The sequence below is a fragment of the Lingula anatina genome, chromosome 6 (assembly GCF_051362555.1).
Source record: "Lingula anatina isolate TDL-2025a chromosome 6, LinAna3.0, whole genome shotgun sequence".
In the NCBI taxonomy this organism is placed as follows: domain Eukaryota; kingdom Metazoa; phylum Brachiopoda; class Lingulata; order Lingulida; family Lingulidae; genus Lingula; species Lingula anatina.
Window position 1 is genome coordinate 21,077,061 of NC_141772.1, and position 23,213 is coordinate 21,100,273.

Genomic DNA, 23,213 nt, shown 5'->3' on the forward strand with positions numbered 1-23,213 from the left:
AAAATGTCCACAATAATAACTGCGGCCCAGGTAGAGGGTAGCCAGGGTCAGTGTTCAGCATATCGCAAAATTCAGAAGACAGAATCGCTTTACATACAGCATTCCAGGGTGCCTGAATGAACTACACTATATAGACCTAGCATAGGCACATACCATGTTTTTTTTTTTTTTTTTTTTTTTTGTGGTGGGTTAATTATACAGCTCTATCTAACAGATAGATATTCATAATAACTAAAAATATTTTTTAAAATCTGAGCGTAGATCTGATAAGTTTTAAGGTGTGCGTGTGGGGGGGGGCGTGTGTGTATGTGCTTGCGTACATGTATAAGTACATTGTGCTTGTCTTGTTTTAAGAGACATCGAAGAGTTGATGTGTTTGTGTAGGACATAATGCATTTTGCCTGTTAGACTTATTTGTGTTTGTAAAAGTTTGCGCGTGTGCGTGTTAATTTATCCTTGAGCGTGCAGGAAGTACATAACCACAGGGTCATCGCATGCATTGTGAGCTTGCACCTACGCCACAAATCTAAGAATTCTAGCCTGCAGAATTCAAGAACATGGTCAAATACTTGAGATGCGGTACATTGAAATACACTGTAATACTGATATCAGGCGGCTTAGACAGAGTTATCACGGATAAGGTTATCACATTATGAAATCAATATTTGTCTTGGGGTATAAAACCAGCCTCACCCTTTCATTACCTGTCACAACTGTCTCCTTGTCTTAAAGTGGCTTTCGACACCCTGGGGTTCAGACACCTGAGGTCCCCAGAAACTCAGCATGTTACCGCTGTTTTCCAAGAAGCACTGAAACTCAGGGGGGTCGAATAAGGGAATTTTCGAGGGATGGAAGAAAACAAGGATTTCACTGATAGACGTCATCGCAAAATTTGTAGTAACAAACAAGGTTCGGAATGTATGTTCTTGAAAGATAATATTTCCTTCTCTTTGCTTTAGCCTTTAGCAGATTTAAGCAATGACATGCAATATTTGCAACCTCACTCCGCATAAAAATGCAATTTCGAGCAGTGATCTAGGTAGTTCTATCAATACTTCAAAGATGCAAAAGTAAAATACATTTCTTTGAGAATTAAAGTACTTTCTATCCAAATAAATAAGGGAAAATGAGAGAAATTTCGTAGAAATCATGGTAACGAGACCTTAACCTTTAAGCTGATGGCTGTTGAAACTTGTGTCTATGATTTGGAAAGACAAGTTAAATTCTAAAATACATGTACTTAAGCAAACTTTGGAAGCACTAGCTACTCTTCAGGGTTTGTGACGTTCATTTTAGACGTTTTTTTTCTGTACGGAAATCAGATAGTTCCGTAATTAGTTTAGCCTATAACCTGCAGTCTGGGTTTAGGAAACTTCCACTGATATTGGTCGTCAGGAAAGAATTCAGTGGCTCAGGGGGCGGAGGGTTCGGGACATAAATGATATAGACGTCTGTAACCATATAGTCTTAACAGAGTTGTCTGCTGCAAATGAAATTCATAAAACACATCTTCAAAACGCTTCAAAGGGGCGTCGATTCCAATCAGCTTAGCTAGTGGCCTTTAAAGAGCAATATCATATCTATTTATCGTCTGGGATGTTGGGTGGTATACCTCTAAGCGAATTTTAACGAGAGGAATGCACAGATCTTTTTTAATACATTGGAGAGACGAAGAGATACGTGGTCTTAAGTGAAATGCCATCTTGTTACGAATATTTGGACACTTATATGTCTCTGAAGGATTCAGAATATATTTCTTTCATTTAAACTGACAGACTATCCTAAAGATAACAGGTTTTAAATATGGACGTGCGTCCGTTTTACTCAAATGTTGACATAACTCATCGAAGGATTTGAAAATAGAAACTAACTTATTATAAATGAATCCAAACATAAATAAATGGACAATATTCTATGTTTTACTTATACCTGTAAGTTTTCATATTTGGTTAAAATGATGTTTTGATGATTCTGAGGAGATAACAAGCTATGAAAATTTGTATTAATAACTAAAATAAGGCGAGGAATCGAGAGGGCATTCGAAATTCGAATTTTTCCTGACTGAGTAAATGTAAACTACTTTTCATACATATGCATATGATATTTGTCAAGCCATAGCCATTTTCAAAAGTGAGCTCCTACCGAAATGGGTAAAAAATACATTTTTATTAAAATTAAGAAATCATGGATATAAGATACCACATAGACCAAGTAGATGCAAATAGAAAATCGCGGACACGAAGCCTCTTGAAACCATACCTGCGAAACATTGGAGGTGGAAAATTTATCTCCACAGTCTTTGCGATTGAGAAGATAAGGTGCAGATGGAGTTTAGTTAGACTTTCTGAGTAGGCATTAAGACGTCTGAACTGGTCTGCTCATTTGCCCAAATCTAAGAAAAAACTCTGCTAAAACCAACATCTAATCATAAGAGCAAGAAGAAGCACAACGTTCGACGAACCAAAGGAAAGTGGTCTCCAAAGGAATGTTGAGACAAAGAATTGGCTCAGTTTAGGTCGAAATGGTGTCGTCAGATAATTATTTTATTTTGATTGATAATGAAAAAAATTATTAGAATCGATTTTACTTGTTTGACCAATTATTCTCACTAGAAATATGTTAAATGACGTTACTGGAAGTTGTGACCCGTTCATAAGCCAGGTAATGTGACAGAACATATCTTTCTCTAATACTGTCTCATCAATTATTTCTGCCATTTCAAAATGAGCTCTCTCTCATGGACAACTATAGCCCAGCCTTAACAACCCCATACACGCTGAGCTTGTTTGCTTGGAAATTCTATCTCTTAATTGTAAGCCTCCGATCCCTTGCAATGAAACCGAAGCCATGTGATCAGTGCTTTTAGCGGGGAAATTGTTATTTATGGGGCAAGAAAGAATCAACCTTGTGTATTGTAACAGGGATATGTCACGTAGCTGGAAGAAATGTGATAGTTTTTAAAGAAGGGTGATACGATTGGTAGATTCTTTAGCCTGCTGACGTTGAGGTCCCATTTCGACTGTTAAGTGTTTGGAATGAAGCAGCAGATCTGCCTTAAGTTCCCTCTTTGAAAAAAAAAAACAATTGAATTTAATTAATTACTTATATAATAATAATAATAATAATAATAATAATAATAATAATAATAATAATAATAATAAAATCGATTGATAATGAAAAATATTAAAGGGTAAATATTTTAGAAGTACCCTGTAAATTTCATTGCCAAGACTTCAAAAACGCACAAAAAAATCACTTAACAACATGCATAAATATTTACTTGTTATAAGTAATGATTATACAACATTTGGAGATGTGAAAAAAAGCTGTTTCAGACGTGTCGGATTTCAATATACCCGTCCCCCATCTCCGAACTCTTTCATGAATCCACATAGTTCCTTTTTATCCGAAATACCAAATGAGACAAGACACGTGACTAGAAATCGACGAAGATGAACCCCAAAGTAAAGATGTCAGAGGTTCCTAAGTTGCGGGTATCGATACACATGGAAATCACTGCCAGATTATTTTCCCAGAAAGGATGCGGGAATTTTACTGGTCAGCTTCTTCGATTGGAGATTAGAAAAATGAAGCTGGCACGCATCGTGGGCGGTTGGCGCTGGGACCTTGCTGTTTCTCAATTGGACTTACCTTAAATCCCAAAATATGGCCCTGCCCTTTAAAATTTATCTTGACCTTAGATACATTGGTAGTAATCCCATTGTATGACATATTTTGCCTGTTTTATAATAAGAAAGACATACTTTTTCAGATCAGTATTTCGTTTAGGTGGACTTCTTAAAATAGGCCAATTTTCATTTTGTTAAATACCGCATGATACAGATTGGCAGATTTTGACCAATTGGTATCAATTTCAAGGGAAATATAACCCCCCTCTAAAACACCGACATTTTCTGTTTCCATATAAATTAAAATATTGAAGGAATCTTGTTATATACAATTTGTCTCTGAGTTCACTGCAGATGAGAATATACTGATTGCAAAAAAAAAAAATAAATAAATCCGCTGCAGACCAAGTTGATAAGTTCGATCCAACTAAACTTAGTGTGAATTGTTCCGAATTTAGTCTTATCCTCCTTGTAATTTGCTTTGTAGACAGCGATGATTCTGACAAAATATCGTCGCTTGTATGGTAGCAGGGGAATTGGATATTTAGGCTCTGTCAAGAAAGAAAATATAGACAAGAGACCTAAAAAAATCGTGAGTTCCTTAGATTTTCCGATAATTTCGTCGACAAATGGGATACGTACGATGCAGTTATCGATCTCCAAACGAATAGGCGTTTGTTGTTAAACGTTGAGGTACGATTATGGATGTGTCTAAGGAGACTGACTTTTCTTTTCCTTGAACACGCTATCTTTATGAAAAACCAATCCGGGTCCGGTTTTCCCAAAATAATTTAAACCCGAAACTTGGGCTAAACTTTTAGACTAAAATGCAGTCTTCTTCAGTTAAACAAATATCCAACACAGTCACAGTCTTTTGGTCTAAAACATAGCCACTACCTCCCTTAATAAATTAGAGGCAATATCCCATTAATATGGATAAATATCGATTTATCTTAGGTAAAAGTAGACAAAAGATTAAACTGGGAGACCGGGGGGAGTACATCGACTTCAAAAAAAAAAAAAAAAAATGGGAATGGATTGTATTCAGGCACAGCCTGGGAGTTGATTGTATTCAAGCACAGCCTTGGAGTGGATTGTATTCAGGCACAGCCTTGGAGTGGAATGTATCCAAGCACAGCCCTGGGAGTGAATTGTATTCAGGCACAGCCTTGGAGTGAATTGTATTCAGGCACAGCCTTGGAGTTGATTGTATTCAGGCACAGCCTTGGAGTGGATCGTATTCAGGCACAGCCTTGGGGCCAGTCTTGACTGGAAGAAGATTATTTCCCAAACGTAACAGGCACGCGGCGCACCTGCCAGGCAGAGTGACAAGTTCAGAATCAACCAGTATGTGGTGATGACGACACAGGTGTCATCTGATCTCTCCCACACCTGGACCGGCCATTGAGGTGTGTGCTGGGATTACGGGCACCAGCAGAACCGCTGCAGCGCTGCGGGGCCCGTTTACGCTGATGAGTCCCTATTACTGCAGGACGGTTGTGAACTGGGACCAGGTTTATTACAAAGGAAATTTGGGTTGAAATTTGGTCTAAAATTTGAGACCAAAAGTTGTCTACTTCAGCTAAAGATTACCATGGCCCATAAAATGCGTATTGGTCTCAAACATTAGCCAAGTCTTTAATAAAACAGGCGCAATATTTCATTAAATTGGGCTACAGTTTGTTTTTCCTTGTCTTAAAGTAGACTAAATGTTGATTTCAAAAGTAATACAATTATTCTGGTTAATGTTCTTTTGTGTAACTGGTCCTTGGTTAAATAGGCATCCCTTCTAATGTAAAACAACAAAATACCTACATTGATTGCAAGAATTTACTGTGACTAGTACAAGATGATTGCATAACTACATTCTTTGGTCTCAGCAAACAAATTCAGTATCGGCAGCCCTTTACAGTTTTACCGGCACTGCCTGAACGCAGGACAAATGCCAGAAGAATAAGAGCGTATCAAGATCGAGCAATGTGAACGCCTCCGACAAAAAAAAATCGCTTAAAAATGGGAAGTGCATCTCCCGCTGCTTGTCATTCAGCCATTGTGTGTCGTCTGCTTGTCAAGTTTGCCTTTTCTCCTCTAATGGGACAAAAGATGAAAGAAGAAAATGAGGCGTACAGTCAATAAACAGATCATTTGCCCGCCCGACGCCCTGTTGGTTGAGGCTTCAAACGGAACACGATCGCCGGTGATACATAAATAATTGAGATTGACGACATTTGATATATGGATAATTTCAATTTCCAAAATCAACGCATGAAAGAGAGAAAGAAATGAAAAGAAAAATGAGTTTGATAGAAACAACCGTTAACTAGATTAGAATACTAGCACTAAAAAGGATACTAAAAGTGTCCTAAATCATCTTAATTTATAATGAAGATATCAATAAACTATCAAAAATCATAACAGCCTCTCTCTTGTGCACACACAAATGCACAGTGTATTACCTCGGTAAAGTAATTAATAAAATAAAACGTTTTAATGCTGCCTTTACGATAAAATATAGCTTTACTTGACGATATCATTATTTTCCTAAATCATTTCTGAACTACTGATTTTTATAGTTTGAATAGTATCATTTGTGAGTTAGCAAAGAAATAAGTTCTATCACAAACAGAACACCCACACGGGTTATTTATTTTACCCAAGCAGTATTTTCCCTTTCAGTATTTATTACTCTCCCGAAGGGAAAGCCACCAATGAACTCCAGTATTTTTTTGCGTGTCAACCGAAAATTTATTGTTTGAAAGATAACCTTTTGTCCTGTGAGGAATCTTTGGTAATTTAAGAAATTCTTTTCAGATTTGCCTGTCATTTACAAAAGAATTGTTTGTTGTGTGGTTGATATGGTGAATACCGTGTCAGTGGAAGGGTCGGGGATTTTTATCTTGTTTCGACTGTCGAGATTATTTTCCGCATCGCCGGTAATCTGCAGATAATGGCCCGTGCATGAGGTATGAAATGTCATTGCTATTTGAAATGATACGCGCGTGATGTCACTCCCCGTCTTTCAGAGCATGTCACCATATTTCATAATGACTATATGTAACTGATGAAAGATAAGCCCGGATGTGTTGAACTTTTTATGGGTTTATATCGCCTGGATATACAGCATTTACCAAAACTCAATTGTTACAAACAGTTTTATAGTTTACCTGGCATTATAAACGGATGCCTTAAATACACAAGCTAAATTTCTTGTTCTAATTTATTCCTTTTTTCCATAATATATATCTCTTTGTCTATCTGAATGTTTGTTTCTCCGTCTGTCAATTGTCTTTTTGTTATTCACTTCATTTGCCCCCTCCCCTTCCTCTTTCTCTCTCTCCTGAAAACTATCATTTTCGCAAACCGCCCATTAGTCATAGTTGGAATCTAAAAGCCGGCACTCGAAATAAACTAAAATAGAAAAGAAATTGATATTGATCAGTAGCGGCCTGCCTACATTACTAAGCTCCCGCCTCAGCCGCCTGGTCTCAGAAAAGAGCACGCAAATCAAAAGAAAGTTTGGAGAGCGATAAAAAGCTCTTGAACGCTGGGTTCGTTGCATTTAAATAATGGACAGGCAGACACATTTAGGTATTACACTGTTTAATGTCAATACACAGGTAAAGCAAAGAGGAAGTAACAATTTTATATCGACGTGTTCGTGATGTTCTTTTGCAATGATAGGATTTAAAGTGTAGGCATGTTGTTTGAAATGGAACTCTATAGGGATGTTTTCATCCATTTAAAAAGGAAAGGTTTTGTTGTCTGCGTTGGTGAATCAACTGCGATGGAATTGTTACTTCTAAAATATAGGAACTATATTCTCAGCGCATGACTGGCGTTTGTATGCATATAATTGAAATTAAAAAAAAAAAAAACACACACACACACACAAAACAAATTAGACGGTACTCTTATAACAACGAATAAAAGAACTAGCTTAAGCAATTATTCGTGATTTATGCTAGCACGTCAGTTCCTTTGATCCAAAGGTTCTTTGATCTAAAAAGAGAAGAAAGTTTTAGATTAAATCTACACCGTTTAGGTTGGTATAACGAAGATTCATAGATTTGCCAAGCAGTCGAGACAACCTACACGGGTTGTAGGGTGCAACAGACCGACTGACCGCCCAAAACGACCTCCATGGGTGTCAGGTATGACAGATTACCGGTTGTGAAGGCACGTGCCCGGTGTTCTGTAGATAGTGTGCTTTTCAGCGATACAAGGTGCTCTTATTCTCTATCTCTCTCTCTCTCTCTCTCCCCTCTCTCTCTCTCTCTCGTCACATGCGAGGGATGTAAGCAAGCTTGTAAGCTCTAAACTAAACGCATGAACCGACGTCCATAGTCACATAGAAAGTGTCATTGCATGCTTACACACACGGACATGTTTGCACAATCGGACACATATACAACCTTAATATTTGTTTATATATATATATATATTTTTTTTCTTCTTTGTTTCTGATATATGTACAAAGAACGGTGACTTGTAGGCCCATGAGGCCGGGTGATGTATTTATATCACATGTCACGTTAATAAATAAATACTTTATACATTTGTACGCGCTGATACTGGCTGATAACCCGATTGTCTGGATAGAAATGATCATGATTTTGCTATTGACAGTTTGAGTGATAGTCCGTCACATAGACCTCTCCATGGTTCATAGATTAACAAACGAATAATTGACAGACTGACAGAATGACCAATGAGTGGATAGATTTTCCGTTTGACCGGAGCTGCTTCTCTCACTGTCCCGTGATGAATGGGACCATTGATTGACAGGTCCTTAATTCTGATTGATTGTTTTGTTTTTTTTTAACGACTTGTGTGGTAGCAGGCATTCGTTGACGTTCATATATACATGTTTGCTACATGTGGGGCACTATTATACTACTTGCTACTCTCTTTTAAATGAATTGGTTGTATGGGGTACCCTTGATCTAGGCCTAGCCTATATGTACTTTAATGACTTATAAAACATAATAAATAAGGGATATATTGCATAAACTATTGGCCTTTCCTTCTACATGTGCTCGGCCCCCTCTTCTGACAACCATTTTTCTATGTCCATTGCCTTTTTACTGACAGATCTAGGGCTTTGAGGAAGTTTGACAGGGGCAGTAGCTATAACTTTACTACAGTATGATGAAAATTTGCTTGTTTTTTGTCATTATACAGTATGTGGGTAGATAAAGTGAAGACTAGGTTATTTCAGAAGGATTTTGAGGGTCAGGTAGTAGATGTGAGACCCCCCCCCCCCCCCCGAGTCCGCCATTGCTTTTACGTCCTACCTGTTGTTTTATGGCACGCGTTGTTCTACATTTCCATGGCAATTATAAATCCTTAATGGTTGGCGTCTTCTGTAGCCGACTGAAGAACATAAAATATTTCTTTCGTCTGCATTAAAAACAACATGCCAACATAACGTTCATAAGTTCGCCATAATTAGACAGTGCGCTTTGTCGGTCCCTTTGATTTAGAAAGCGGGCTGTTTCAGTCTACTCAATTTCTATGGCATATGCTTTTCACTGTAAATTTTTCGCCATTCAGACGTCAACAAACATTGCGTTTTTTGAAGCGTTATACCACTGACGTCTCTTCACATGTTACCTTAGTGCAGGCGTCTCTGATATGGGTTAAATATTTTATCATATTTTTCTTAAACCAATAAAAAAAGGTTTTACATGTACTTGATACTTTGGTGTATGTTAACTACGAAAAAAAGTAATAATAATATATCTAATAATATGTTTAATGATATATTTAATAATATATTAATGTTAATTTTAAATTCCAAATCTGTTCAGTAGCATTTACAATTAGTACAATTATGTGCGGTACATATATAACAGTTTGACGAACTGAAAAGGCACAACGCCAAGCAATTTTGCACCACTCATATTGACAGCGCTCGAAATTCATAAGGTAATTTTTACTTTAAATTGAGCTACTACACTGAATTCAGCCGACGGAGTTGAAGAGGGGGGTGCACAAGGTTAAAGAAAAAATTCAAATAGTTGACGAGGATAATTTTACTGTAATATTAAGTGCACAGTGATTTAAAATTGCTTGGTCTTGTCTCTTTTCTCTTATTATACTCCTTTTCTTCGTTGAGAGTACCAGTGGAAGTGGTTACTGGTACCTCCGATCTAAGTGGGGGTGGGTGGGTGGGTGCTGGGCACGCACTTGTAAGGGCTGTTTCCCAATGACACTATCGTTCTAAGTAGATCAATCCAACACGCTTCCTCTTATTTCAAACAACCTCGTTTTAATCACCAGCTTTTCTGTATTCTACTCAACGCCAGGAGGAGGCGTCTTAATCTGTTGAACTGAATGCATTCAGCGAGAGCCGCTGTGGAGTTGGATCGACCTACGTAAAACTGTAGTTTCATTGGAAATGCGCTCTGAGATCCGCCACAGTATTATATTATATATAAGGCATTTTGGTCATACTTCTATCAAAGTGGGATTTTTTAGTCGCCTTTTTCAAACAAAACGGTAATTAAAGAACAGCAATATTCCATGCAGCGGTGAACCATCTCATTACGACGGCTAACACTACCCACAGTTTTCCTTAACCGGGCGATTTTCAAGCACCATCAATAAAAGCCTTGCTGATAATAGAAGATATACTATGGGCATAAATCACGATTATCAGTTATCAAATAAGAAAATATTGGATTTTGCGATCTTTTATCTGCAGATCCGTGTACTCAGCAGTTGGTTCCCATTTTGCAATGATTTCCTGTCATAGATTTGGTGAATACGCAGAATGCAAACATGTAACTTCATTCAAGAGCAAACCACTTTTGCACATGGTATACCAGACTGCATGTAAAAGATTCTCTAGGGACGGTTGGAGAAGAGCGGTTGAACCATTCTTGTGAACCAAGAAATGGACAAACAAGCAATCTAGGCAATAATAATCTACATTTTGTAACGCACTCTTCTAAAATCCATATTTTGCTCGATTATTTTTGAAATAACTGACAATTTAAAAACCACCTTACTGAAATATGATGTAGCATCCCTTCATTGAATATATTAATACCATAACTTTTCATTTCAAAATGATTCTTTTAACTTCGTATTTTATTTGCAAAGTCTACAGAAAATATTTTTATGGATTCAAGACTCTAAATAGATATATCATAATTATACATTCTAGTGCTTACATACATATATGTTATACTTTCCGCGTTTTACCCTTCCCCAGGTCATATTTTCGAATCCTAACTCTACATATCATGCAAAGCTGCCTATCTTTTCCAATTCAGGCCTTAAAAAACGAGAAAACTATACACTATGTTCATATCGAACTTGTACAACTTTTACTTCAATAACTTGTACAATTAATACATAGATCAGGTCCGTAGCCAGCAATTTCAGAGGGGGGGTTCGTTTTCTGAAAAAGTGGACCTTTTACCATAAAATCCTCAAGTACATAGGTCAAATTTTACCCAGAGTGGACCTTTTCCCAGCAAAAAGGGTGGTTCTTCCAAACCCCCCGAACCCCTCCCCCCGGCTACGAGCCTGTAGATCAATCCCAGCTTTATACTGATGGTTGATTCCCCTCTTTTACAGGAGGCTTTGCAGGCAATGCCAAAGCGCGAGAAAGAAGGGACAGAGACGTAACATGTCCCTCCAGCAGTTCCCAGGTACGAGAAGAGATAAAGAGCTGCACACAGAATTACAATCAGCACCTGGGGCAACTGACAGCAGGACCAAGGTTTCTGTATTCTGGGGTCGACGTTGAAGCCATCAGAACATTCTGCCAGTAAGTCTGCCTTGCTAATAATATGATTTTGCTAATAAAATAAGGGTAATATGAATGAAAAATTGCATTGCTTCGCTAGAAAAAAGTAATTGGGACAGAGAGATGAAGATGGTTTGGTTTGGTCTAAAATCGTGCGTTGAATTGTTTCTAAGGGAAAAGAGAGGAGGGGTAGAAATGAAAACATCCGTATCTTAGAGGGTGGTTCATGTCCGCTCTGCCCCCTCCCCCAGGATCCACCAATAAACTTGATGTCTGATACGTATAGCATAGTGTAAAATCATTTTATCATAAAAGCATCCCATCTTTATTTAGTGTTGAAGCCGCTAAGTTTTGACAGCCATTTTGTCTTTTGAGGCCATTTTGGAAAACCAAGGCTGATAAGGGGCAATGCGTACACGATATCATGGCATGATTCTTTGAAAGTAGAAAATCGCGTGTGGCACGTTTGGAGGACATTCGCGATGAAATTAATGCAACATGACAAATGAATGTCTTACGCAAGGATTTCTGTCAAGACTTGCCTATAAATCCTGCTTCACAGGGTGTGTGCGTTTATGTAAGAAAAGATCTATGGATTACATCTTTTCATTTGAGTACACATAAGAGGTACATGTTGTCTACACGGGAAATAATAGCATGAAGTGGACGAGGATAAGGGGAAAAGAAAATACTTGTGACATCTTGGCAGTTAGTTCCACTTAGCGCCGTAGTGTGTGAGATTTTTATGAGAGAAAATGTACCCGACTCTTGAATGTGATGCTGTGACGAAATGATATACTACACACCCAGTACAACGTACCACAAAGAACTCGTCTGGTAACATGTTAGTTGTCTGGTACATCGTAACAACTGTACGGCATGACCTATGAGAAAGAGAGAGAGAGAGAGAGAGAGAGAGAGAGAGGGGAGAGAGAGAGAGACAGAGAGAGACAGAGATGGGGAGAGAGATGGGGGGAGAGAGAGAGAGATGGGGAGAGAGAGAGAGAGGGGGAGAGAGAGAGAGAGAGAGAGAGAGAGATGGAGAGAGAGAGAGAGAGAGAGAGAGAGAGAGAGACAGAGAGAGAGAGAGAGAGAGATGGGGAGAGAGAGAGAGAGGGGGGGGTTGGGATGGGGGGTGGTGAGGGAGGAAAGGGAGTTATGGAAGGAGAGGAGGAAGGTAAAGGGGAGGGTTATCTTATGGTTACTGATAGACACGCGTATTTAACAGCTTATAGCTGTTATTATATAATAATGATAATGACAATAATGAGAAGAAGTAGGAGAGAAGGAAAAAGAAGAAAGCTTAACAATATTTCGTGAAAAAAATAGAAAAATCGAGCAGCACTTGACTTTGGCGTTTCCACCTCTCCAAACTCTTCAGAACCATTCTGCCCCGTTGATTTATAATACATTAAACCCCGGCCTACCCTTATAAATACCAATAAGTGTCAGGTTTCAAACATACGATTACCGCTTAAAACCCAATAACAAGTAAATAATGATGAAGAATTTAATTTCAGATAACAGGATACACGTATGGTAGTCCTCTGGCTGTTTGGCACTTGCCAGTTGTGTGTTTTTTCTATTAATTTATAGTGCTTAAGCAAACATGCTGCGTGATACATACTTCGAAGACCACTTAATGTTTCGAGGTTGAGCGAGGACGCCAGAGGAATGCTATTTGAAAGGATGGGTATTAGTTGAGCGAATGCTGGGATATGGTATTGTCTTCCAGCCATAGTAGCCTCGGCACAACTCGGACGTTTTCGGAAAGGATATTTTTTCGAGTAACGGGAAGATATGAGTTTAGCAATGTTCATATAAATTTCAGCTAATAAAGAATAAATAGTTTCCATAAGATTTATCCGATAACCGATAACTGGAGTTTTAAGACGGAAGGTTGTGCTGTAAATAAGATGCAAAACTTAGGGTGATAATTCTGGAATAAAACGCATACGACCTCAGCTGTTTGCTGAGGTTCATGTCATGCTTTTAAACGTAAGAGTAATACATTTTATTATTATCTTATTATTATTAAAGACCTATACAATACAATTTATCACCCTCGTATTAGGCAGAGAAGTACTGAGCCCCTTTCTCCAACATCAGCGTGATCATAAAGCAGAAAATGGGGAAGATAACTTGATGGCTCTTAACAATAAAAAGTATATACAGTTTCTGCTATTAAGTACCTTTCAAGCGGCAGGGGTCCGTACTCAAAGGACAGTATTAGTTAGCACGGACAGGTGGCAATAAATAAACCATAAACCGTATAAACCCACATGGTCTCACAATCCTGATCTGACATTTGATATTTTGAAGCAGCAAAATTTCTGACCCGTACACCCCAAAAAACAGCCTGCGTGTGCATCCACGTGTAAAGTTCGCCAGGTGTGCAGATTTGAGCTTCGAAGGGACACCCTGACATTCAGGGTCTTGATGGTGATGGAGAACGAAGAAGATAAATGATGTGTACTCTTGTGTTTATTGTCTATACTTCTATACACAGGGTGGTAAGCCTGATATTCTTCCCCCGAGGAGTCAATTTTATGATATGCCCATACATGACATAGAATTAGGAGCAAATTACTGATGTAAAGGACAGATTGGGATTTTAAAAATATTTATTCATACATATGTGTGTGCATTTAATCATGTGGCGTTCTTAGATTCATTCAGTGAACAAAAACACCTTTACTTCGGGGTATAGTTGCTGCATTAAATCTACTTCTGTTTGTTTGTGATAGTGGTGATCAGTATTCAAGCAGCATTTTTTCTTTTCCTTTTTCATTTTTTTCATGGGTACTTGGTGTCTTCTGTTTGGAGGAAACCTTCAGTCCATTAAATAAACAAATTAGATCAAACTGAGGAAACCATTGCAAATAGGCATCTTTGAAATCCACACCACGCATACCTTAACGACAATGGTGACGCCACGGCAATCTACACGTGTTGTGACGTCATTTTAAACAATGACGTCAAAACATAATTGTCGCGTCACAGCAGGATTTCTTGTCATTTTAGTACGAATGTTAACCGCTCATTTTGAATATATAAATCGCTGCTTCCTTTGTGTTCCCGGTATAAGTGGTATAACATTCACTTTAAATAGGTTCAACCGCTTATGTCAGGACACAAAACTCTGAAACAAAAAGAAAGCGACTGGAAAATCGATCTACGCACTTTATGTTATTTGTTCACCATGAATCCAGGGACCTTCACAGATTTAATTGATAGCGCGGGATCCTCGTAGACTTATGTATTGCAAATACCATTTCCTTTTAATAAGCATGTTCACTTTTTTAAAGTAATATTAAGATTTTATCAACTCCTTTTTTTCTATTTGTTATAGTAGCGTAAATGGAATTGGCCAATGGATATTACGTGCGTAACATGTCTGTTCAACCATTTAAGCACGTGCACTCGAGCCCGCACGCGCACACACACACGCGCGTGCTTTACTGCTTTACTAAAATATACTTTACTTAAATATTTTTCAGGGGATACGATCAAGGAACCCGGTGTCTCGAATTTATGATCAAAATGTGCCCAGAGACGAAGTCACAAGTCCAAACTTATTTATATAATATGACCAATTTTCAAGAACTCTGCACCCATCCTAAACTATACGAAGGTAACGGTAATAAATTTTATATGTTTCAATGTATTGTATAAATGGTGTATTGAAACGTCTTAAGGGGAGTTATCTTGAAATTATTTGTGTTGTTTTCACTTTTTTACACAATGGACAATACTCATACCTTATTTGAATTTTAATCAAGCTTTCTGAGAGCATAATTTCTCGTTGTTTAAAGGAATCAAATATTTACTCCTTGCACTGTATAATTAACAGCTTTTAAGAAGCCGTCTTTAAAAACTTTTACAAGGATCCGTTTCCCTTTATACAATTAGCACAATATTAGAGCACAATATTTGAAATACCACTTTAACTTTTTACTTTCAGTGTATGCCATGCATCAGAATTGTTACATCGCACAAAAAAAATATTCCGAAAATTGCTATCGTACGTATTACACAGTTTCTGATGACGTCACGTATAATGCTAAAATTGGACAACAAGCCGCTGTGCAGATTGTTTGTATGTAAGTAAAATATTTTTTAGTATTTTGCATGGTTCTTTTTCATGGTATTGTCAAAGTATAAAAGATAATACCATGAACCTTGAGTTTTTTTTTTTTTTTTTTTTTTTTTTTTTTTTTTTTTTTTTTTTTTTTTTTTTAGGGGGGATTAATGAAGCAGGCTTTATATTATCAGCAATATGACATTATCGGAACTTCGGAGGATTAACAATTAATTTAGAAGCTCAATGGCAGGCGTTGTGAATGCAAGCATATTTTATGTTCTTTTTATTACATTTAATTATTATACTTAATGGATATTTTATCAAAAACATGGTAAACCATTATTAAGGTCATCACAGGTGCGATTTTTTTTTACAGACGTTTGGACGACTTCCTAAACTGTGTAAAAGATAATATATTTGCTAAATGTGGTCCAGAAGCCTCCACTATAACTGATGTATTAGTGAACACAGCGCTAGACCTCAGTCAAACTTGCTCAAGTAAAGCACTCGCTGGGACGTCAAAGGTACAACTATTATTATTATTATTATTATTATTATTATTATTATTATTATTATATTTATATTTGTTGTGTATATGTGTGTGTCACAATTGATCTTCTGGCGAATCCCGCACTGGTTTTAGTTTTTTTTTTTTTTTTTGCAAAGAAAAAGGTTTCAAATTAAGAAACAGAATCAGTAAAATCCAACCAAAGTGAAAAGAAAGTCATGTTCTTTTCTTTTTCAATTCAATCTATTTGTCTTTCATCTTCATTTTATTCAGAGCTCAGCTTCCGGAGCAACGTCGTCTCCCGGAGAAGGCACCAATAGACAGGAGAGCGCCAGAAGTACGGCCCACGTGCAAGACGCACCCACGCTTACTCTTCTTTTCGTAAATGTTTGTTTACAACTTGGACTTGCATTTTTCCTCACCTGGAGGACATCGTGAATAAATTACTCAACTCCAAGTTAGGCACCTTTTTCCAAGACGCCGTGGTGAAAAATAGTCTAAATCTGTGATGTTTGGTCTACATGGCTCCTGTCTCTGCCTCTGGCCCTTTCTGTCACTGGACTTGTATCGAATGTAAAAAAAATACTGACATGAGACTTAAAAAGGAAGCAAAGACATAATCACAGAGAGAGATGATCAGAGAGAGAGATCGATGGCTTCGTTAAGACTTAATTCCTCTCAATGGTGTTTTGGTGGTGTCTTTTACTGTTACTGTGATCAATCATACTGACTGCCATTTTCTTCAGAAACATGTTTACTTCCAAGTGGATTGTCTCTCAGCCAAGAACACCCCATGATGTCCGAAGCCTCAATTGAAATACCATCTCTTTGGATATGTAAAAATATAGTGTATATAAACATATTTAGCCTAATGCTGAGTTTAAAATCAAACGTAAGATATTCATAGACTTGGGTTGGCATACATATAAAGAGAGGGAGAAGGCGGCAGACGACAGACTCTTCTGAGGTGTTTTTGCGACAAAGTCATGGAGGGGAGTGAGATTCGAGGAAGCCATGATGGCTTCGAGCCCTTTGCAGGAGGAGACAGTTTGGCAGCATATTCTTTGTAAAACTTTTTGCAAAGTTATGTAAATTTGCATTTTTGTCGACTAATGGAATAATTTAAGTTAATCGTTGCCTATGAAAGTTACTAGAGGTATAAGTATCAAGTTCAAGACGCTCAAACCTATGCAAGCGTAAGCTTCAGAGCTAATTGTTTGCGCATGCGTGTCCCACGGCATGACGCCTTTGAGAAGAACAGTAATGGTAGGCCCATCCTACGTGCCAATCCGTGAACATGGCTGTAATGTTCACATCGCTTTATGCTTCAACTGGATGTAATGGTTCGTGTTATTTCTGGTTGTGAAAGTTTATGGAGTTCATTCTGGTCACATGACTTCAGGATGAGCGCGTTTTAGTGAGGCACAAGCGACATGCAATGCGCACGCACAGTGTGCCCAGACATAGGGTGGGTTTGTGGCACCGAGAATCCGAATATTGGGAATGGTTGCTCTTTTGATATTTGTTTTAATATTTTCTTATAGTAGAGAAAGCAACAGTCGCCATCCAAGGGTGCTTTCCCAGAGATTTAGATCGATCTAACTCCCTGGGGGTTCACGCTTAATTGCAGTCAGCGGAGCGGGCACCATAGTTAATTACCCCCTTACAGCTTTTAGTAGGCGGGACAGACGCTAAAGCCGGCTAAGCTGACAGTAATCTAGTGAGACTCCCCACAGGGATAGATCGATCTAAAAATCTATGGAAATGGGGTGCAAGTGTTTCACGACACACAAGCTTTGGGTGAACTTCGAATGTTTGCTTGTATGGTATAGTTATTTCATTAAACTTTATGATAATAATGATTAAATGGATTAATTATATGATTGATTTGGAGGATTTAATCGGATATATACAGTGGCTACATAGTCTCAAGTTATTGGCTATCATCGGATGTAGCTCTTTGTTTTGTTTATGTTTATGATTTGATTTCCATCGCGCATTAGAAAATTTCTGCTTGTCAACGATCCAGCCTGTCGATACAAATATATAACGTACACAATATGTTAAGAATAAATCGCTTTTAGCTTTTATGTCACGTATAAATGTATAATAAATAAGTTATATTACGCGCAGTAATGGTGGCAAGTCGCTTAGCTTTTTAGCATCAATCTTTATTCTCTCGCAGTATTTACTAATTTATCATATACGATTTTTAATGGGCAATCTTCCTGTCCTTTCTCGTGATTTTAACTTACAGCATTCTTCCTATGGGTTTTGCCGGAATGTGAGTTAAGTATTTTACCAAATAAGCATTAAATGTTATTCAAGATAATGGCTCCAAGTTACAAATTTATAACTTCCTATTTAGTCACAAATGTGGATGCTGTTTCCTTATTGTGAACGCAACGTGTAGTATAAAGTACAAATTTTAAGGTTTACGCTTGAAACATTTAAAAATGGCGCCAAATACGACCCAGTGGATGAAATAATAACTCAATTAAGCAATTCTGTTTTGTACTTCTGGTAATGGTGTTTTGATAATTTTTCTTTTTAGTGTATTTCATAGTGCATTTTCTTTTGTAGTGAACCTAAAAGAGATAGTTTGAACGTCGATTAGTTAAGACAGATTTTGAGGCAGGCAATATTGTATCTTGGTGCTGTTGGTCTTATTATTATTATTATTATCATCATATTTTTCTGGATGAAATGTAAAATAATAAAATATTGTTTAATATAGATATACTTGTTCTTCCATTTATTGTCAATACCTAAATGCAACATAACATTTATCGTTGTTAACCAAAGAGATCTGAGAAATGTTAAAAATACATAAACGTTACATGCATTACATTCAACTGCGTGCAAAAAATTACTTCTATCACAAACTTGATTGAAAAAGAACATCCGTTGTTGATTGCCTTGAATAGAGGGTACCGGAGGAGACAGAATTGTACCGGAAGTGACGTGTAGTGGTGTAAGACGTGAAGGTGGGTGGTCATTTTAGCTGGAGGTGAACTGGAGTGAAGGCGGGGGCTCAGAGAAAAAGGATTTTCCAAGCCCACGTCAAGCATAGGTTTTGCTAAATTTTCCATAAACCAGATTAAACCAAAGAATGTGCAAACATTTGGCCTCTGCTTTCATCCCGTAAGATTAAGGAACGGAAAACCGACAAGCTGTCGTGAAATTCGTGGTATTGACTCTGTGGACTGGCTTTGCCATTTCAGCATATCTAAATCAAAAGAGAGGGAAATATTCACCACAGCTCGGGGCCTATTCTACCATTGAAACAGACCATATGCATTTCTATAGACAATCACTAATAGCAGCCACATTAGAAGGTGTCGAATATGAAATATCTATTCTCAAAATCTTTTCTGGCTGTTTTGTGTTAGTTTTGTCGACTAGCAGTCTGTTACACAACGGTCCGAAATAGCCACATTTTGTGTGTTACTTTGGTACAACTTTCTAAGACGACATTCCTGGTCCACAGAGTTTTATCCTTTTACCTAGCTTCTAGCGGGTTCTAGCATGTTTTCTAATGTCGTATGACGTCATGAAGTACATGTCTATAGGCAATTACTAATAGATATCAGATAAGTCATTAAAAGGTTCTGATTATTCTCAGTATCAAATGCTTCACTCTGAAGCAACACTAAGACCCCATTTCCAGAGATTAGATCGATCTACTTTAGATCGACCTAACTCCCTGGGGGTTCACGCTAAATAGCTGTCAGCCGAGCGGACACGAAAGTTAATTATCCCCTTACAGCTTGTAGTAGGCGGGACGGACATTTAAGCCGGATTATCTGACAGTAATCTAGTGAGACTCCCCGCGGGGATAGATCGATCTAAAAGCTCTGGGAATACAGCCTAAGATGAACATCATATTATCCGGGATAGCTCAACGTCTCGCAACTTAACTAAAATTAAATGAGAATTTTGAGGAGAGTGGAGTTAAAAATAATGGCAGACTAACAAGTGCGGATACAAGCCGACTGCATTTATCTGCGAATATGTTCAGGTTGCTTTCATTCCATTTTATCGAACAACAGACTGTTGCACAACAGATGAAAAACACCATATTTTGCGTGTCACTTTTATATTTTGCGTGTTTAGGGCGAGATTCAGGCGCATAAAGTTCCACCTGTTTTCCTAGAAAATCAACCCAACTTTAAGCAAATCCTCGCATGTTTTCAAATGGCGTGTGACGTCACGCAATGCTTCGTTTAATGCTTTCTCGGGTGAGTCCCATGGCATCCAATAGCAGTGGCGGATCGTGGTCGGCCCCGCCCATTCCCCAAAGACAATTCTAAACGTGCTTTAATGGGTATAAGCAAGACATATAAATATCAAGAAACAAATAAGTGATCCAACAAACAAGAAAGCATAGGAATTAAATAAATAAAACATCGAGGAGTAAAGTGCCAAAAACCTCAACCCGCTCGCGCTGATGTCTTGGTCCGCTTCCGATTATATACATCAATATGAAAAGGTTTATTGTTAATCTCAGCTTCAACTACATGATACCATCTGAAAACAAACGTCATACAAATAGATTGATTAAATGTTGATCGACCGAGAGTAGAATTGGCAACACTTTGGCACTCATCACTCGATGAACTTGCCATTGTCTCCAATGTTGCGTATTCTGTTTCGTAACTCGACCACACAAAGAGATGGCTTTTTTATAAAGTCATTGTCGCGTGAGAGACTTTACCGACAGATGTGCCTTGTTTTTACTCGTCAGATCTCATCATGGAAAATAAGGGCGGTGGTAGTCCTCAACGCCCAGTTATGGCTTTCACACACTTATAAATTATAGGATAATTCAATTAAAACCTATTATATCTATTAGAGCACTTGGGTGACTAAGAGTAATTTATAGTAAGCTTTTACTTTTGCGACAAGCTGATCAAAGCCAATGGTCATGCAGTCTTTCTTGTCAGTTTTCTTATTAACTTTTTTTGATCAGTTCTAATATTAAAAGGGTACAATTCAAATTAAAAGGCCAATTAAAATGACAAATTATAATGCACTGCATTGCATCTTATTGTGTTGTCTGTATCTCTGTATTTCAAGGTGATCAGTAAATAACTTTTTAATAAAAGTATGATAAAAACTCATCATATCACCATAACACCAAACTCTCTCTCTCTCTCTCTCTCTCTCTCTCTCTCTCTCTCTCTCTCTCTCTCTCTCTCTCTCAGACCAACGCGTGCATTTATATGAATCATGGAAAAGCATAGCGCGTACAGAGCTTTCATCCTTTATATACTTTGCAGGGAGACACGCAACAGAGATCTTGTTTCTTCTTTGTAATGGGCTTCATCAGTCAAACGTAACCAGGTTTCTCAATTAAAAAAATGAAGCCAGATATTTGTAGATGTGCCATTTCGTTACCGTAACATTTGCTTATGTTTCGTGTATCATGTTTTTGCAGTTAGATCAATACAATTTTGCACTGAGGCAATATATATTCAATTTCTGACTCCTGGTTCTAGAATCAACGAATACGAGAAAGGGCAATAGTACAGTACTTATATGTTTGTACAAGTTCAGGCCCGTAGCCAGCAATTTCAAAAGGGGGGTTCTTTTTCTGAAAAAGTGGACCTTTTCCCATAAAAACTTCATGTACCTAGATCAAATTTTACCCAGAGTGGACCTTTTCCCAGCAAAAGGGGCGGTTCTTTCGAACCCCTCGACCCCCCTGGCTACGGGCCTGAAGTTAGCCACGTTTATGTTCGTTAAAAGTGATAAAAGTTAAATCAGTTCTTCGCTCATTCAGGTGGCTTAAATCTGGGCTGGCGACACAACTTTCTTAAGCACTCAGCTACCCGACCTTAAAACAATGTAGAAATCAATAAAAAAGACCACAAGGGCGTAATTATGATATCCCTGTTTGACACCAGTGACAACAAATCGAAATCTAGAATTTTCGCACGCCTCCATTTTCCATTCGAACCTTAAGATTAAACATTAATGTCTATATAGATTTAAACCAGATAATATTTTAACATAATGTGTATGTTGTACCGAAGGAATAATTGACAAGATAGGAGTTGCACAAAACGGACATTTTCATCGCCATTGGCATATCTAAATCGGTCCAATGAAAAATAGAACATCCGAAATTACAGAAATTGAAAGTTGGTCTTTGCTTATCAAAACATACATACATGCATACACACACAAGCACAGATTAATTTCATCGCTTTGTTCTCGAGCCCATGGTTGAGGTTTTGAGCCCACATGTATCGCACGCTGCCACAAACACATATTTAAAGGGGACTGTGGGCAGGTTTTCCTCCTGTAAACAAGTAGCAAGATTTAGTGCATGAGGCACGCCAAACCTTTCACGGAAGAATCCTTCAAATCAATTCAAGGAGACCATTTTTCTGCGATGTTTCAAAACGATACGTAAATGTCAAATATTTAGAGGAAAATATGTTTGCCAGACCTAAATTACAGCTTAATGGAACCAATAACCCAGCACAGACATTAAAATGTCGCCCTGGTTTAAATCAACAAGGAATCTTACGAACAGAAACATGGCTACGTTTCTGTTGAGGATAAGCAGATTATTTTAGTATTATTTCTTCTTTGATGAGGAGAGATGTCGTGTGGCAGGGTGGATAAACTCACTCGTGGGAGAAAAAAAACAGTCGGCAGTGCATTCTAGAAATTGTTTTAGAAATGAAGGATGTCGCCATACGAGGCATCTTAAAATTATTTCTTTTTTCGAACTGCGTTATTGGAATTTCTTCACGATACACATATACACACACCGTACATACACAAATATTTCATATATGCTTGACAGCATTTGATGATATTCATAGTGTAAAAATTATATGCATACTATATATTATACGATGTATACATGGGAGTACATCAGGTATATTGTGCATCGGGTATGCAATCCCTTTTTTGCTTCCCAAGTTTATTCAGAAACAATGACATTTTATGGCATATCTGCAAGTCAGAAACATATGTACTTAAATCATAATACCATGAATACAGAGACGACGATCTCTATAGACTAGGAACCTAATAGCTCGCAGCGATCGACATAAATTCTGCTAAATAGTTTCCGCACTAGCAAAACAATGGTATGTGACATGTTCAATACATGTACTCCATCACAATGGCAGCGTGCTATGTACAAAATTCATAAAACATTGGTAAAATTCGGAATGGCAATTCTGAGAACAAGCAAGCGTGGTGCACATTCGC

The 23,213-nt window shown here is 37.8% G+C and overlaps 1 protein-coding gene across 1 annotated transcript in view; it reads left to right on the top strand.

The window, feature by feature from the left end:
* The window catches only part of LOC106172692 (uncharacterized), a 30,408-nt gene extending 11,690 nt beyond the window's left edge, over positions 1–18,718 (top strand). The window contains exons 2-6 of the mRNA XM_013553504.2: positions 11,217–11,409; positions 14,889–15,022; positions 15,353–15,491; positions 15,849–15,996; positions 16,254–18,718. Coding sequence (XP_013408958.2) covers positions 11,217–11,409; positions 14,889–15,022; positions 15,353–15,491; positions 15,849–15,996; positions 16,254–16,418 — 779 coding nt within the window. The 3' untranslated portion in view covers positions 16,419–18,718. The remainder of the gene's footprint in view (positions 1–11,216; positions 11,410–14,888; positions 15,023–15,352; positions 15,492–15,848; positions 15,997–16,253) is intronic.
* Positions 18,719–23,213: the final 4,495 nt, after the last annotated feature.